This window comes from Perissodus microlepis, chromosome 20, assembly GCF_051167445.1.
Source record: "Perissodus microlepis isolate ML-2025 ecotype Zambia chromosome 20, ASM5116744v1, whole genome shotgun sequence".
Classification (NCBI taxonomy): domain Eukaryota; kingdom Metazoa; phylum Chordata; class Actinopteri; order Cichliformes; family Cichlidae; genus Perissodus; species Perissodus microlepis.
This window is the reverse complement of record NC_140480.1, coordinates 963,793-981,021: the sequence shown is the minus strand read 5'-3', so window position 1 is coordinate 981,021 and position 17,229 is coordinate 963,793. Positions and strand designations below refer to the sequence as shown.

The window sequence follows — 17,229 nt, the reverse complement described above, 5'->3', positions numbered from 1 at the left end:
GTGTTCCCAGCAGTAGTGGTGACTTCTCGTCAGCTTACCGGTGTAACGGGAAGTCTCTGTGCATTTGTACTTGGAAGGAATGAATATTGCATAGAGACAGGTTCACAACTAAAGAAAAAATAGCAAACTGTATCTTAGCAAGGCACTAGGGCCACAATGAGTCACTACAACAGCTTTAATGTTTCTGATCTTAGAAAGTTTGGACACTGGTGGGAAAAACATGCACATTTTTTCACGAGATAAGCTAAATGCAAGCATTTTTTCACATGTAAATGCAACATCTAATACATTATTTTTCAATACCTTGTTTGGCCTTAATCAGATTATTAGGACTTGTACTGCAAGACAACTAATGCTTCTATGGCATGATCAATTTCAAAGGTTTTGATAGCACTCAGCAAGTGTGGCTGTGGAAATGTGAAGCTTACAAAGCCATGAAAGACTCTCTAATCATATCAAGTCAAACATGAACACCTCCGAGGTAAAATATCAATCATCTGAAATGTCAGGAAATGTCAATCAAGGGGAACTGAGGGAAAAAAGAACTAATATGAAACATGTCTGCTAGGCTGGGAGGTTGCACAAAAACCTCATTGTGACTATAAAGAAAGTAGTTTAAGGAAGTAGCCTTGACTTGTTTACAGCAAAGGTGTAACCCTCCAACCTCATCAAAAATTCAACTCAAAATCTATTGATAAAACAGTTCAGCTTTGGAGGAATGTTTGGTCAAAGATATGAGATGCATTTGATTGTTAAACATAGACTAGAAATGTGCTTTTGATTATGTGACATAGGTGCTGATACAACAGATCAATATTTCAAGCAGCCAAGAATCCACCATAACCTAAAGCACTTTAGGTTGTCCTCACCGTTCTCTCCCACACAACAATGACTGTCCGGCTGCATTTTCAGTTTTCTATGGGGCACAATTAGTCTTGACTGAAGCTGTTGACTAAGGGATACATAGTATTGATTATATTTGAGCTAAAGGCCCCTTGTGATGCATGAACTTCAGTCACCATTTTGCATATTCCTGTGTTGTTTCTTTTTTATTTAGGAAAATATATTTATCACATTCCCTCTGTACAAGACATGTAATCATAACAATAATTCATGGGCAACAGTGAGACTTTGTCATTTGACTTGATGTTGTGTTTTGATAAGATCTGTGACATGCTAATTAAATACACTAACCACAACACACCACCTATCACTGAAATATGAGGTCTTACTGAGAGTCCCGGACTTGGCCCATGCACTCGCGCATTCATGGCTAAAGCCTCTGTTTAGGTGAGAATCTGCTACCCTCTTGTGGTCATATAGAGAACTGTACTTAGCAGTCAGATGAATAGCAGAGAACTTCTCTCACATAACTCTATTTCTTCCAAACAGCAGTTGAATTCTGCACCTCTTTCACATCCTTGCCAGATACCTGGCTGCACTCTCACCTGCACTAACCCTGCGGGTTCAAAAAACTTTATTTATAGCCCTCTAATAAACATAAATGGCGTCTTAAACACACACATTCAACAATGTTTCCAGCAATATTTATAAAACCAACTGTGGTTTAAACAGTTCACTGCGTACTAATTTGCATTTTCACATTCACACACTCACAGTCTAAAAATAGCTCCAGCACTGCCTCAAGCTCCTTTCACACAGAGATCTCTTATTTTATATTACAAAGACGTCTTATATTTACAACCACAACCAAGTGAAACTAAAAGCAGAGTGTAAGTGCAGGTTATTCTGAGGAGCTGTTTGGATGATGCTATTTGAATAACCAGGTTGTTCAAATTGTCTTTTATTTTCTCTCTTTATTTTACTTTTTTTTTTTATCTGTTTGTTTGTGACGTTCTACTTTAGTTCTACTAAATCTTGATGTAAAAACAATTGAAACCTCTATTAATTCTCACAGCACACACAAGAAATTGAAAAAATAAAACACACCAGCATTTATTGCTGGAGAGAGGTTACTCCTGAAAGTAATATGTTAGTCTTAAGTATATACAATGCACTCAATATATTTTTATATATATATCCAAACTCAGTAAATTACTATACATCCACTACGGCAACTCAAAACTTTATTTATAGCCCTATTTTACATTAACATGTAACAGGTCATACACAGTGCTTTTGAGCTCTGATCGTGTTGCCAGGAAACCTCATCACAGCAAGGCTGTCTGATCAAAGGGGGTTTTTTTATGTTAAAATGGTGACCTCAAAATACCTTTCACTTTGGAAAGAGCTGCTAACAGGCGGTCTGCTAACCCTGACATATTTTCCTTTGAGTTTGCTGCAGTTGCTGTGAAGTTATACAAGACACTTGAAGCTTAAATCAGTGTCTCAAAGGAGAAGCAAAAAATCGCTTTGCGCATTATTTTCTTTGATGAATCTCCTTTATGTGCACTTTTCTGAAATATATTGAGGTCATGGAGGTGAGCACGACTCAAAACAGTGACTCCATTACATTTCCAGCACTGCACACGTGCTATCAAAGAGTCTTTGAACGAAGCCCATTGTAGCATGCATTTGGCAGGGTGCAAACTCAGTGAAGCCACAGAAAATTAATTTTTGGTGTGACCAGTAGATGGCGCTATGCTGCCAGGGCTAGACAGTCCGTTTAAACGTGCCTACAAGTTTGGTGCTATGAGAGCGTTGAACATCTCTTCATTAATATGAAATATGAAATAAATTACAATTTTGCGTGAGGCTGCATTGATTTTACAGCTGGCAGGTCTCACGGAAAGGGCGAAGGCCTTCATCCAGACAAGGATGAAACAATGGGCAAACATCTGCTCTTAATGATCCCACACATTCAAGAAACAAGAAACAAAAGTATGATCTGCTTACAATAGAACGCCAATAACAGTGATGACAACATGCTTCCAAAAAGACTCGACTTATACACGTCGACTTCCAAGTAAAGTCAAACCTATCAGTCATCTTGAAATACCAGAGCCATAATAGATCAACTCAATGATTGACCCATTAAGTATCTTGTTGAGCTATAAATGATCCAGCTGGTCATTTGTTATCTATTTTAGTGGAGGCTATGACCTGCACATACTTTTCATGTTCACATGTTTGGAACTGCATAGCAACTGAGCCACTAACAGCCAACAACAGCGAACAAGCTGGGACTGAGTGGTCTTATCAGCCTTTCCACTTTTGGAGCTGCTCTGAAAAGTGTCCAGTGTAAGCTTTGTTGTGGTTTCTTCATCTTCCACAGTTCCTCTAATGGGTCTCAGAACACAAATGGGGGTTTTTAACTGATTCAGTTCTGAGACAGATGCACATGCGAATGACTGGAAACAGTTGCATGTTTTCTCTAAAATCTCTACCATGTCAGTTCGATCTGATTCTGCTTTCCCTTCAGCTTGGCAGACCACTTTGTTTCCAATATAAGGACATTTTTTGACCAGTGTCTGACTGCCACTGATAAAAAAAAGACATAAATAATTTTCTCGCTGCTTCCAATAGCTGTATGGAAAATATGTTGAATATGGTGCTCTGCAGTTATTACATGTCATCGATGACAAACATCCGACAGACGAGCTGCTCTTTCCATTTCATTACCTGCGCATATAAGTCTGTTAATTATACAGTAATGGTTCTTTTGACCCAGTGATCCAGCTGCAATATAAAAATAAGAACACTAACAACCTGAACTGGTTACCTAACTTAGTAATTTCCATTATTATATATTATTTTGCTATAAATTATATTGTACGTAATATATTGTTTGAAAGGTGTCTTCATTTAATTATTTAAACAGATTTTAGTGACATCAATATGTTGACATATTTTATGTGAGTAGGAAGAAAATGAACTTGTATGAACTCATCCCACCAGGATTAGATTAAGCACCACAGGCAGCTAAGGATAGAAACTGTCTGTTAGCCCCCAGGCCATTCACTGAAATTTAGAAGTAGTAACTTAGCAAAGAATAAATAATAAACTTGTCAATATATTATCAGACAATTATTTCTATTTTATGTTTTTTACCCATCTCTTTCTACACCAGGCCTAAACTGGTACATACTCTTTCTGGGTTTACAGGAAGTGTTTGCCTCAGTGATTGCTCATAGGAAATGGCCCAAAACTATCGTACCTGTTGCTGAAATCTTGAGTAAATATTGTTATCTGTTGTGATTACAACAATAAACTGATGAAACATGCTTTTAAACTTAATGGCTGCGGAGACATACTTCCTTTGTTTACTTGCTTTTCTCCATACTTCATGTGTGCATAACAAAGCTTTTGATCAGCCTAAGGTGTTAAGAATAGGAATTAATGCAAACAACATAAAATTCATGTAATCAAAAACATGTTTTAAGAACTGTTGAATTTCTGAGTTTCAGCAAGTTTTTTTTCATCTTTGTCAAAATTACTTTTTGAAAGCACAGCGAGCTGAAAGAGAGGAAGGAATGTGCTTACACACCACTCTTTATCATTAGTTATTATTCACCTCTGGCTCTCTTCCACAGTGTATTCTTTCTCTTGTCTTCCTCCCATCACTCCCAACGGTCTTGGCAGATGGCTGACCCTCCCCGAACATGATTCTGCCAGGGGGTTCTTCCTGTTAGAAAGGAGTTTTTCCTTCCCACTGTCACCAAGTGTTCCATCAAAGGGGATCATTTGAATGTTGGGGTTTTCTCTCTATCATTGTAGTGTCTTTATCTTACAATATAAAGTGCCTTGAGGCAACTCCCGGTTTGATTTAAGACTGAATTGAAAGTTTGCGCTGAACATACATTTTGAGTAATGTAATTAATACCCATTTCTAATCACCAACCAGTTAATTTTTTTTATCTTTATCTGGGACTTTATTGTATATTTCACTTTCCACATTGAAGGTAGGCTGCCGTTATGTAGAATGCGACACATTTCAAACAAAAAACAGCAAATAAATATACAAAGCCAAAAATAAACATCAAAACATTAAAATTTTATTAAAAATAGTAGCCTAATTCCGTTTGTGGGAAACTGATGGCTCCGTTTACAGGCAAATAATAATAAAAAAAAAAACATGTCCCCATTGAGCAGTCTCAACCCCCCCTTCTGCCACCCTCTGCATTATTGAAAGGGGCGGTCTGGAAAGAGTCTAAGCGGATCCTGCAGTGTGTGTGTGTGTGTGTGTGTGTGTGTGTGGTAGAGAGAGAGAGAGAGAGAGAGAGAGAGAGCGAGGCTACCGTGACAGCGTCTCTTGATGCTGAAGAGCTGTCGCAGTGGGCTGAACCGCTGTTTCTTCTTTGTTCCGTCAGGGTAACCATCTGAGTATTTTACGGAGATAAACAGAATAAAGTGTCATTCAGTCGCAATGGGGAAGGTGGAGGGAGGAATGAAATGCGTGAAGTACCTGCTGTTCGTGTTCAACTTCATATTCTGGGTAAGTGGATGTTTTCGGTTCTGGTGCTGATGAGATGCAAGTTGCGCGTAAATAAACGACGAGCAAGTGCAGCAGTGCGGAATACCAACTCTCACTCCGCGCGGCAGACTTTCGCGTCCACGTGGTGTTTTAGCGGTGATGCAAAGGCGCTTTGCAGTTTTCACCCACGAATATCTGCTTTGTTTAGTTGCTTTCCAGCACGGGTTTAGGCTGTTCTGCGTGGCGCTGAAAGGGTGACAGCTAGAGGTTTTTTAGTTTTGGCTCTCCGGTCTCAAATCAGATTTTCCACAGAGGAAAATCCCGCCCCCCTTCTTCTTCCCGGGGAAGCGTGTTTTTGAAAGGAAGACTGAATGAAAAGGCAGAGAGGGACACAGATTGAGACACAGCAGCGTGGAAAACAAGCTGAGCTCTTTGCGCCCTGTGCTGAATTTCCTCATTAACACAAACTGTCAACTGACTTGTAATCAAGAAAAGCTCTACTCCCACTTCTGTTTTCTTTACAAGCAGCACTCAGAGATAAACTCATGCTACTCCAGACAGTCAGGTGGCTGCCAACGATGGATATACGTCGGTGTGTTATTTTGTCTTGTGCACATGCTTTCCACGTGTGAATAAACCTCACAGGTTTGGCTATTCATTCCTTACAGTGGTAAACAAGCACAAGATATTCTTTGTGTGTGACCGTGAGTGTTGGGCTGCACTTTGCCTTTATTTATGCCGCTGTTCACACTCACCACTCATGGACAAGTTTCTTTGTGTGTGTGTATCTTTGCGCATGTGAAAGAGACTTTTCCAACAAGCATCTGTGGAGTGGATCAGGCGCTGAGCGCCCTGTGAAAGGATCTATTGTGACAGTGGGACAATGGCATAATTTCAGGCTGCTGCTCGAGCCCTGGCTGCTCCTGCCCGGCTAAGCAGCAAAGCTTTCATGAGTCCCACTTCTCCTACAATTGACTGGTCCCACCATTGGCAAACTCCACTATCCCTGGCTTGATGGCACCTGTGAGTGGACACTTGCATGCCGAGGGTTAAAAATGAGAGATATGACAGAGTGAGAAAGAGTTAGCCGTCTGATAGGCAAGAGTTAAAGATTTAGAGATGGAGGATGTACAGTGAGGCAGACAGTGAATGTGACAGAAGAGAAAAGGGTCATTGGGAGATTGCGAGGGATAGTGTGTGCGTGCTCACATGGTGTAAGAGGGACAGTTGGCTTGAATTTGACCCAGATAAAGACAGAAAACAGATCAGTATGAGCGTGTTGGAGTGCTCTGTGGATGAATGCCGACTGCTTGTGTTACAAATGAAAAAAAAGAAAAAAACAGAAACTATTCTTCATTTGCAGTTTTTAGTCTGCTTGATTACCCACCACTCATAATCATTGCACGCCAATTCCCGCTGGGCCGCAGTCCTCTCTGTTGTTTATGGAGTGAGTGATGAAGAGAAGGGAATGATGAAAGCAAATAGGATTTCTTTGAAATCCCCTCCTGAGCCCCAGTTGACGGTTGAACACTAATACTCTGACTGTAGACCGTTAAACAGAAAATAAATCGTTTTTTTACCTCAAGTATATAAAGAGTGATATTACTGTAGTTATACACATGAAACACACACAGACACACACTCCATCTCCCACCATTCGGGTGAGATGAGATTCCTGCAGAACCCTGTTAAAGAAAAGGCCACTGATTAAACGCAGGCCAAGCTATTGTGTATATTTCACCATATTTCTTCTGTAAACAGACCATCAGTACCTCGCTGCCTTGTCTGCTCTGTGTTCTTTGCCCTATTTAGTAAAAAATTAAGCCAGCAAGGTAAACAGAAGGCTACAAGGCAAACACTGTCTCTGAGTGTTGTGCACAAAAGGTGCAGTAGGAAACTTTAGTTTACCAGTTATCAGTCCAACAGAAAATAATGTCCTTGTTCTTGTGCAGAGATTACCATCTTAAAAAGGTCACACATGATTTTTTCTTCCACAGTTTCTCAATTTGTTACAAATGATACCATTTATCTGATGCACAGAGTCAAACTGCAAGCAACGTTTTTACTTATGAGTCAGCTAATGAGCTAGTGACACTGGGTATCACATTGAGGGAAAGTTTTGTTCTCTTGTTTTTACATCTAAAGAGCATCCGATGCAATTTCTAAATAGAGTAGGATCTAAGTATGCGCCAGCTGCTTTTTCACGGCTCAAACATATCAAACATTTTAATCTGCATTCTGTAAATCGTGGTATAAATTAATACAAAAACATATTTTTCCCACAATCAATTAGAAAGGAAGATGTACTTTCTTTCTAATTGAAAATGAAAGCGCCTGCTGGGGAGAGTACCAAGTTTTTCACAGAAATGAAATGACCTTATCCAAAGCAAATGAAAGCCACAAGACTCATAAAGTGAAGATGTAACAGTACAAAGAGAACTGAAACAGAAGTGAAAAACCCTACATGAATGTTTATACATTATTTAATGCAACCAAACCAACCAACTAAAAGACAAACAAAACAGAGCACTGGGGTCATCTTTACATGTAGGACTTTTAACACGCATGCAGCAGAACAGGGTAAGAGTAAGCTAAAGGGACATCACTTTAGCAAACATTCAAATGTCAGCTGGGATAGTTTGCAACTCTTCAAGCCACCCTATTCTCAAACTGCTGAAGTGATTAAGAAAATTGATAGATGGATGGAAAGTAAGTGGCTTATGAACCTAAAGGACACGGGATCAAGAAAAACTAGTATGCCATGTTGACACGTTGAGCAATTAATTCCCTTGTAAATGTCATACTCCACTGGCTCCAGCATCACAGTCCAGCTTACATAATTCTTGTATGGCATCATGTTATTTGACATTTTCTGTTTGCTTTCCTGCTGCCACATCAGCTGGAGCAGGTTACTCATACTTTGACCACTGTCTGGATAAATTTAGAAGACATTGTTTTGAAGATTTCTGGTAAAAAGCCTAAAAAAACACTTTTTGTAGATGTGTTTCACTCCACCAGTCCCGCCTGTGGCTGAGTACAATAGCATTTACTCCACCCATAATTATGTCGCTCCTATTTACACTTTGCTGCTGCCCATCATTTTTAATGTGCCCTTGCTTCTGTTTTTTCCTAAACATGTAGTAGACAAAAGACTATTTTAAAAAAAGCTTAACCAATCACTGCTGGATTTGAATTGTTTGAAAGGGATTTTTCTTGTTACTTTTATAAACTATTTTTGGTTTAATATACAGTAAAGCTCTTTTTTTGTCTGAACTAGAAAGTGGACAATGCCACAGACTGTCTCTGACCAAGACCACAGCCCTGTGTCAGCTCAGCCCCTGTTTTCATGGAAATTCCCCTCACAAAAACACTATGTAACGGCACTTTTAAAAAGCAGGCCTTAAACTGTAAAAGGACCTCAATAAAGCTCCAATACTAAGATTTCCATCCGTTCCTGCAAATATCCAGACATAAAAGGCATTGGTGCTGAAGGGGGGACGCAGGGAAAAACTGGTGTTTTTGAGACTTAGGCTATACAGAACCCACCCGAGAGATTTTTAAAATGTGTCCGTAGTCTGTGCATGCAAGCAGAGGAGTCTTCTAATGACTTACTCCCTCCTTTTCTCTCTCCCATCCCTATCCCAGTCTCTCTTTCATTGTGTCTGTCAGTTTCCATCCTATTGTGCACTAATGCATATAGTCACAGGGAGACAGTGGGTCTTTGTCCTTTGGTGAGATTGGGAGGGCGAGGCTGCGATGAGGTGGGGTTAAAGAAGGGGGGCTACATGGGGATAATCAGGGGGCGGTAGCAGAAAACAAGGGAGGGGTGTGGCAGGGGAGTTGGGGGGAGGGGGGGTAAACCAGGGGGATATGAAAGCAGAGAGGGTATTAATGGGACCTTTGGGATAGTCCGGCTCATGATGGGAATGCATTTAGCGTGGCAGCTACTGACTGCAGTGTTTTGAAATGTGATTTGGAAAAAGGCTTTTAAATGCAATCACAGCAGCAATGAGCACAAACCTCGTTCAACCTCAGAACCACCTGCTCTTCAAAACAGCCGCAGCACGATCTACAGCTTGCTCTTCCAACAGCACTGTGTGCATATCCACAAAATCCAGTAGGAAGCAGTAATCGCTTCACATTTTGCACCAACACCATCGCACCAGGTGTTCTGACAAATACCACCGTTAAATAGATCCAGCGCCCCTCTCCACGCTAATCCAGCCTGGTTCAGTAAGTCTGCAGATCTACAGCCTTTACTTCGCTGTGCTTTATCACTTTGGACCTGCTAATCCTGAAACCCCAAGAGCTCAGCTGTCCCATACATCACCACGCATCACACTAAATCCTCAATTCGGGGGGAAACCGGCTTCCCAGCACCTGTCCCATTCCGATGCTTTACAGCTGAGCTGCTGGCTTCGCTTTAAACCAACACTGTAAAATACTACCTGTGGAAAGAAAGAGGCACAGGAGTCAGCAGAATAAGGGGAAAGATTAGATATACAAAGCAAAGAAATGGAAAAAAGAAAGAGCAAAGTAAACAAAAGCAGCATTAAGATGGAAAAGTTTGTTTTTGTCTGAATTTGGCAGCAGAGCTTCTTTCTCCAAATAAATTCACCTAACAGAGCTTGAGGACACATAAACAGACACACAAACATCGGTCTACCTAAATTCTAGAACTAGGATGCCAAGAAACCATGTGACTCCTAAATACTCACAATTTAGACAAGTCGTTTTATTTCTCCGTGCACACAAACACACACACACGTATCGGTGCTGTTGTTTTGAAGCTCAACATGAAGGTTTTTAGACTGGATTATCCTCAGGGGGCCTCAGGGGGCTGAGCGATCATTAAAACCTCTCTATACTGATCTGTAAGTGGAGCATCCACAGCATCCACCCCTGCTACTCACATCTCTGTAAAAAGGGAAAAAATACACACAGTTGAAGGTCTTTACAGCACTTATGGAACACGTTCTTGCTGTATAACGCTCCCTGAAAGTAAGAGGCTTGAGTATGATTTTGTTTAATGCATAGTAACAGAGGTTTAGATGAAGGAAAATATGAGCGACATGTAACCACATTTCCAAACAAACAGGAGAGCCTGTTTAAGCCCAAGGTGCCACAGTGCTGCACACAGCCAAGCTGGTCATTTTCTCCCCACTGGGAAGCCAGTGGTTGTTAAAGGGTGTTTCCGTGTTACGTAAGATGGATTTGCTCTGCTCCAGGGCTGAAATGCTCAGATGATCCACCCTTAATGTGGACAGACATTTTCACACAAAAGTGTGACACGTTCGCCTGTCTACTCCTTTAAACTGAATTTATAAAGAGAGTGAAGGGATTGTTGTGTCTTTCAGGAACACCAGGAGGAGGAAGGAGAAAGCCGGTTTGCAAATGGAAAAAGAAAAGTGCTCGGAAAAAGCAGTGCTTTTGTGATCCTGGCTTAAAACAGTGACACTGGATCAAGAGAAAAGATAGTATTTGTATGAAAAACATAGTTCAGTGTAAAATCTGTCCAAGAGTCTGCTTATTTTTGCAACTCAGTGCATTAAATGCATCTGGTATTTTTGAGGGTTTGGTTACTATTAAAGCAGCACATCATTTGTCAGCTATTTTCTATCATTTAGTTATATAGAGAGTATGTCTCCTCTCATTCTTTCTCCACCCAGCTGATGGGCTCCTTCGTTCTGGCGGTGGGACTGTGGCTCCGTTTCGACCCAGAAACTGTTTCTCTGCTCAGCGGCGATAAGGCACCAGATACCTTCTTCATTGGTGAGCACCACAGCGCACCTTCGCTCATCTTTACAGCCAAGTCTGGCACGTTATAAATGTGTAACAATACGCTGAACCACATCCAGCACAATGCTGTTGATTTAACACACGTGTGGGTTAATTCACCACAGGTTTTGGTAAAAGCTCTGTAAAATGCTTGTTGTCAACTGAATGTGATGAATTGTGTTTTCGTCACCACTGGGAGTTGTTTTTCTAGTAAAGTCCGGTTTGGGTTTGGGTTTTAAAGAAACGCAGCTGGGAAATCACTTTAAATGGGTCAAGGGAAGGTCTGCTGTTTCTGTTAACAATTAAGCTGAATATTAGGAATAGAAATGGAGAAGTAAGGCAGGAATTGTGCCAATTGAGTGCCCTTGTTTGATAAATGTGCATTAACTTATTAAAGCATCAAATGTTCTCTCACACTTTTTAATTTAGCAAACTTTCATGCTGGCGATGAGTGGGAATAACAGGAAGTGACTGTGGTGCAGTGTGAATACATTAGTGGACTCGCACGGGTGTGCACCACCTTCTAATCGGTCAATCTGCCCAGATGGAAAGAAAGAGGAGGAGGGGAGAAATACATGGACAATTAAAGAGAGTTACATCATGCAAATGGCAAACCTTTGAAGCAAAAATTGGACGTAGCATAATAATAAAGCGCTGAATGTTGAAGGGGAGGAGAGGAGTGGATTTAAGGGTTTTCATGTGCTGAACGCATAGTTTGTGTCATACTTAAGATATTGGTGGTTTCTTTTTAGGAAAAGAGATGCTTCTACTCTTGACTCCTATTTAGTTTTCCTCTCCCAGTCCAGCTAAACTGCTTTGCAGGATAACATGGTGTAATGGTAGACTACCTCTGGGAGAAATATTTGCTTACAGAATCCTGTAACACTGTTAAGGCATTTCAACACTTCTGCGAGCGTGCCTGTGAACTGAAGTCAGACGTCCATTTGATTTAACTGAGTGGGTGGCCGCTGTCGGGTCCTCTGAGCGTCTAGTGCTACACATGGGTTTGACAGCGAGCGCTGTACCCACAGCTGAGCACCCTCAACAGTTGCTAAGGCTTGTTTCCATAGCATCAAACCCACACAAAACTTTCTTTTTAGTTGAAAATTATTTTTAAGATGGAAGATAAAATAACTTGGGACAATCTGATTTCCAGTATTTTCTTTCTTTCTTTATTTTCCAAACAGAACAACAGTTTTGTTTAGCTTGTGGCGCAGTGCGCGCAGCAACATCACTTGTCACCAGATGGAAGAAGTTAAAAGCTAATTATCCATCCTTAACTGACAGCACATTTAACACCTCCTGCTGTCAACTAAAACTCTTTACAGGCAACTAAAGAAAAGCCTGCATGGTTACTGTATTGCACTTTGAGAAACCAGACCTCTCTGTCTCTCTCTGACCTGACCCCATATAACATGAGAGCACCCTCCCTTAAACCACCCTCTGTGGAGCTGTTGCCTCACAACAGACCCCACTTGCATGAGATTATGGAGCGGATCTGTTGAGTTCCTCCCTACAGACCAGCCCATGATGCACTGTGTGTTTCCTAATGAGACACTGAATGGTTAGCCAAGGGGCATGACATGAAGCATCCACCTCCCTCTAAGTCAGGCTTTTGCTTTTAAGGGTATTTACTGAGGACGCCATTAAAGGGCACAACAAGAAGGGCTACTCTTAAAAGGGATGTGGCCAAGCACCAATCTACATAGCAAACAGCACAATCAGAAATTATAATGCCTCTGTTTGTTTTCCTTGGCACTAGCGACTAACTCAGATTACAATCCTAGTCCTATGCTGCCCCCTTTTGGTGACTCTGTAACATAACCCAATCACCATAAGAACAAGATGTGGGGAAAAAGCTGAGCATGTTGACATGAACACAAGAAATCTTTTGTATACCATTCCTGTTCATATTAACAAGAACCTTTTATGTTCCTCCAGGTGTGTACATACTTATTGGTGCCGGCGGTCTGGTGATGCTGGTCGGTTTCTTTGGCTGCTGTGGAGCCGTTAGAGAATCACAGTGCCTGCTGGGTTCAGTGAGTAAAAATGCACACGAATCATAAGCAAAACTCCAACTGGAATGCACTTTTGCCATTTTATACTTCCGAGTAGTAAACGCTTAATCCCTTTTTCCAGTTCTTTGCCTGTCTGCTGATCATCTTTGGGTCTGAGGTGGCAGCAGGAGTGTTTGGATTCTTAAACAAAGACAAGGTACATTCATTTTTTCACTGCTTTTGAAAACTGCAAGCAGTACGAATAGTCCAAATTCACTTTTCTTGTCTTACACAGATAATTGAAGATGTCCAGAACTTCTACGCAAAAACCTACAATGAAAACAGCAACGGCACTTTGATCCTCTCGTACCAGAAAGTGGTACATATAGAAAAAAAACAATTATGATCAACTATGTATATAAGGAATCATTGCTTTTTTTAATGCTCCCTATAATAGGCCTTGTCTTCTCATATTTTTTCTCCCATTTTAAGCTGAGCTGTTGTGGAACTATAGAAAACCGATGCCCCGATGCTGAAAAAGACACCAGGGTAAGACCTCGAGCAGCTCTATACAATCAGCAGAAATTAAATTGGTTGATATCAAATGAATGAGTCTGGTGCCTTACGAAACATCTCCTCTGCAGGACTGCGAGACGGGCATCAAAGACTTCTTCAACAGTAAACTCTTCATCGTCGGATACGTGGGCATAGGAATTGCTGGTGTCATGGTGAGCAGGGAGAAGAGAAAAGTCAGGAATGCACAAACGTACGTGATGACTGATAATAAGATGATTTTTGTTTGCTGCTCTACAGATCATTGGGATGATTTTCAGCATGGTGCTCTGCTGTGCCATTCGCAACAGCAGGGAGGTCATCTAAGACGGATCCTTGGCCTCTGCTCTGACCTGCTTCTGTATCCAGCCCGTAAAGACTGTACAGCAATTCGTATTAAATGTCATCTCCTGTCTGTCTACCACCTGGGGAGCCAGGAAGTAGAACATGTTCGAAAAAATTCCTTTCCACTACAGTGCTCATCCCCTCCCTTGTGCAATGATCTTTTGGTTTGTTTTGTCGCTTATTTATTTCCAGTCCAAAGCAAAGTACCACAGTCGACCTTTCACAGCATTCTGGGAAGACTTTCACATATCAGGTGGGAACAGTACAAATTCTATTGCGGAGCAGACAACCTGTCAAATAGCTTTTCCTAATGGCCATTTTGGACCACCACAAATTTTGAACCCACATACTATCACAGCAGTGTCAAAGCTTTTTCACACAGCCTTGACACTGACCCCTGGGCTGTGGGAAACTTAAGCCTGAGAAAGCAATCTGAGGTGAAAGCTGCTGAGTTTGCTTATCTGTGCGCACAGAAACACACACACACAGACACGCAAATACAGCTATGTTGTGCTACGTGAGCCCACGATCTTAAAAAAGATTTCTGCATCTCAGAGACCGTTTTGATTGGTTGAATCGGTGTGGAGCGTTACTCATGCACGCTGTATTTTGATCCGGCAGGCATCCATTGGGATGCCCCATCACAGTGTGAGCGGACACTCCGTGAACCACTCAAACCACACAGGTTACACTAAATGACCAAAATCCAATGATCTTATTAAAGAACTCGTTCATATTTAGGGAAATCCACCTATTTGATTTATTTTTAGAGTTAAGTGAACAGATTGAGGCCCAATAAACACACATTATAGCCAGTGGCCAGTAAGCTTAACTTAGAATGAAGACAGTCAACATGTCGTCTCGTAGAAGTTCACACTTTTTTTGTTACCTTTGGAAGGATTCAGTTTTTTTCCATGTGTTCAGTATTTACTCTCAAACAGTTAAGTTGTGGATGTAACTTCCTATTTAACAAATATGAAAGCAGCATTCATCCTGTCATGTGGCTCTTGGACAGAAAGTGAGTGTATTTCTCAGAACTCTTTGCAGAACTAGGTTACTTTGCATCATAATGTACATATACAAGCATATTATGTTGTCTAATTTAAGTACTACATTCCAAGCTGGTGTGTGCTGATGAGTTAGGCAGATCACCAAACAAAATTCCTCTATTGAGCAGAAATGAGCATGTAGGCTACCCTAAGAGTTACACAAATGTGCTTTTGCAAATCCAAAAGAATATATATTAACTCCATTTAAAAGCATCTTGTGTGGTCCAATGAAAATAATCTGTTATGTAATAAAGCGTCCCATCAGACACTGTATAGAAGACCCAGATCCAGCGGTCATGTTTACAGGCTAAACATGGACTATCCAGTCAGCGGAGAATAGGCACAGGTGGTGGTTAAATGTGCTCATCTAAGCCAGGCCTCTGATGTCTCCTCACTTGCGTCAGTTTTCTCTCGGTGCCTTAAAATTACACCACCCTCAAAAAGAAGCAGTAGAATAGTCTCTATATTTGACTCAGTTCATTAACCTCAGCGTGTAGGAGGGAAGGATAGACGACTCAACCTGGATTGTTTCCACCTATCCAGGTTAAATCAGGCCATTGTTTATTCTATAGGACGTTTTCCAGCAGGCAGGACAGTAGGATGTAAATATGTTTCTTTTTCTATTGTACATTGTTTGTGCTAAATGTGATAGTTACTATTTAACATGCTGTGTTTAGACAGATGTTGGCAGTAGCTGTACAGTGTAATAGTGGCGAGATTGTTTGTAAAGGTCAAAGCAAATCCACACAGCTCGAACAGCGTCTTATTGATGTGCCTTTCTTTAAGCTGGTCGGTGAGCTGAACGTAGTGAATAAATGTAGCAACAGCGTGCACGTTTGTAGACTTGGACTGCAGTTAGCTGTCAAATGTATTCGACGAGTAGCAGACGGGGCTCGACTCGCCATTTTATGGCGTGTTTCACAGTGTTGCGTTCAACTCGAGCTCAGCCAAGGAAGCTGACGTGGTGCGAGCAACGACTTTCCTGCCAAATATTTCAAAAGGCTTTTGGTACCAAGGAATTCTGTAACGAGGACTCAAAACAATCATTTTAATGCTGATTAAGTTCCAACAATCAAGCTGCGTCAGACATAAGTGCTGGTCAATATTACTATTCTTTGTTTTTTGTTGTTTTTTTCCATTGCATTGTAATGTGGCACAAGCGATGACAACAAGTGAGACTTGATAACCACTTCAGGGTGCCAGTAGGCAGTGTTTACTCTGAAGACTGAAGCAACACAGGACTATCACCAGACTGTCACATCAGAGGCACAGTTTCCTGCTACCAAAGCCACCAATCTGTTGCTGTCTTCCTCATTTCTATTTGTTAGAGCAAATCTGGAGATGTAACACACTGTGCACCTCAAAACAAAAACTCTGTACACAGTCAAGCCTTTCATAGATGATTGTGTGTTAAATTATTTTGATACCATTCCAGGCCTCTCAGGAATATAGGTGTTTGAAGTTTAATAAAGCTTTTTGAAGGTTTTGTAGAGCTTCACGTGTCTGTCCTTCCATTATTGCATCACAGACATTTGCACAAGTCCACACAGGGAGGACATGCTGGTCTTTATTGGCCATTTCCTTTTGAAAAAGTGTTCAGTGGTAGTAGATTTACAATTGTATGTGGATGATTAAAGCAGATACAAGTTTATATATAAACTCTAAAAGCATTGACGTTTCTTTTTGCACATAGACTTTAAATTTTAGATTTAAAGTGTGTGAGATTGTTGTTTAATATCTTGGGATTGGTCCACACGTTCACGCAGGATGTCAGTGACACACTCACGGCACACTTCTAGCAATTTCCATTAATGAAATCCATCTGCAGCATTTTCCTGGATGCGCTCTAAATGTAGCGATACTTTTACCTCACATCATGAGAAGTGCTGACACAGCAAAGCTCCTTTAGAAAATAAAATGCAAATGATTTAGTAGTTTCTAAATGTAGCACTGCACAATTTAGAAGCAATGGTGATCCCCAGGAAAACCAGTGAAATCTCCAGTGATTAAGTAGGTTTCCAGATTTAGTTGCATGAGTTTCATGTCAGAGGTTCACATTTCTGCACTTGATCTTTAAGGACAGCTGGATATTAAGTTAAAGGTATAGTTATGTGTGCAATCCAGCTGGCTCAAG

At 41.0% G+C, this 17,229-nt stretch overlaps 1 protein-coding gene across 1 annotated transcript; it reads left to right on the top strand.

Moving 5' to 3' along the window:
* Positions 1–5,179: 5,179 nt before the first annotated feature.
* Positions 5,180–16,581, top strand: LOC146363693 (tetraspanin-2-like). The gene is made up of 8 exons (XM_084917361.1): positions 5,180–5,395; positions 11,044–11,146; positions 13,094–13,191; positions 13,292–13,366; positions 13,445–13,528; positions 13,642–13,698; positions 13,794–13,877; positions 13,963–16,581. The coding sequence occupies exons 1-8, from the start codon at positions 5,327–5,329 to the stop codon at positions 14,026–14,028; spliced, it is 636 nt and encodes a 211-aa protein (XP_084773487.1). The 5' UTR covers positions 5,180–5,326; the 3' UTR covers positions 14,029–16,581.
* Positions 16,582–17,229: the final 648 nt, after the last annotated feature.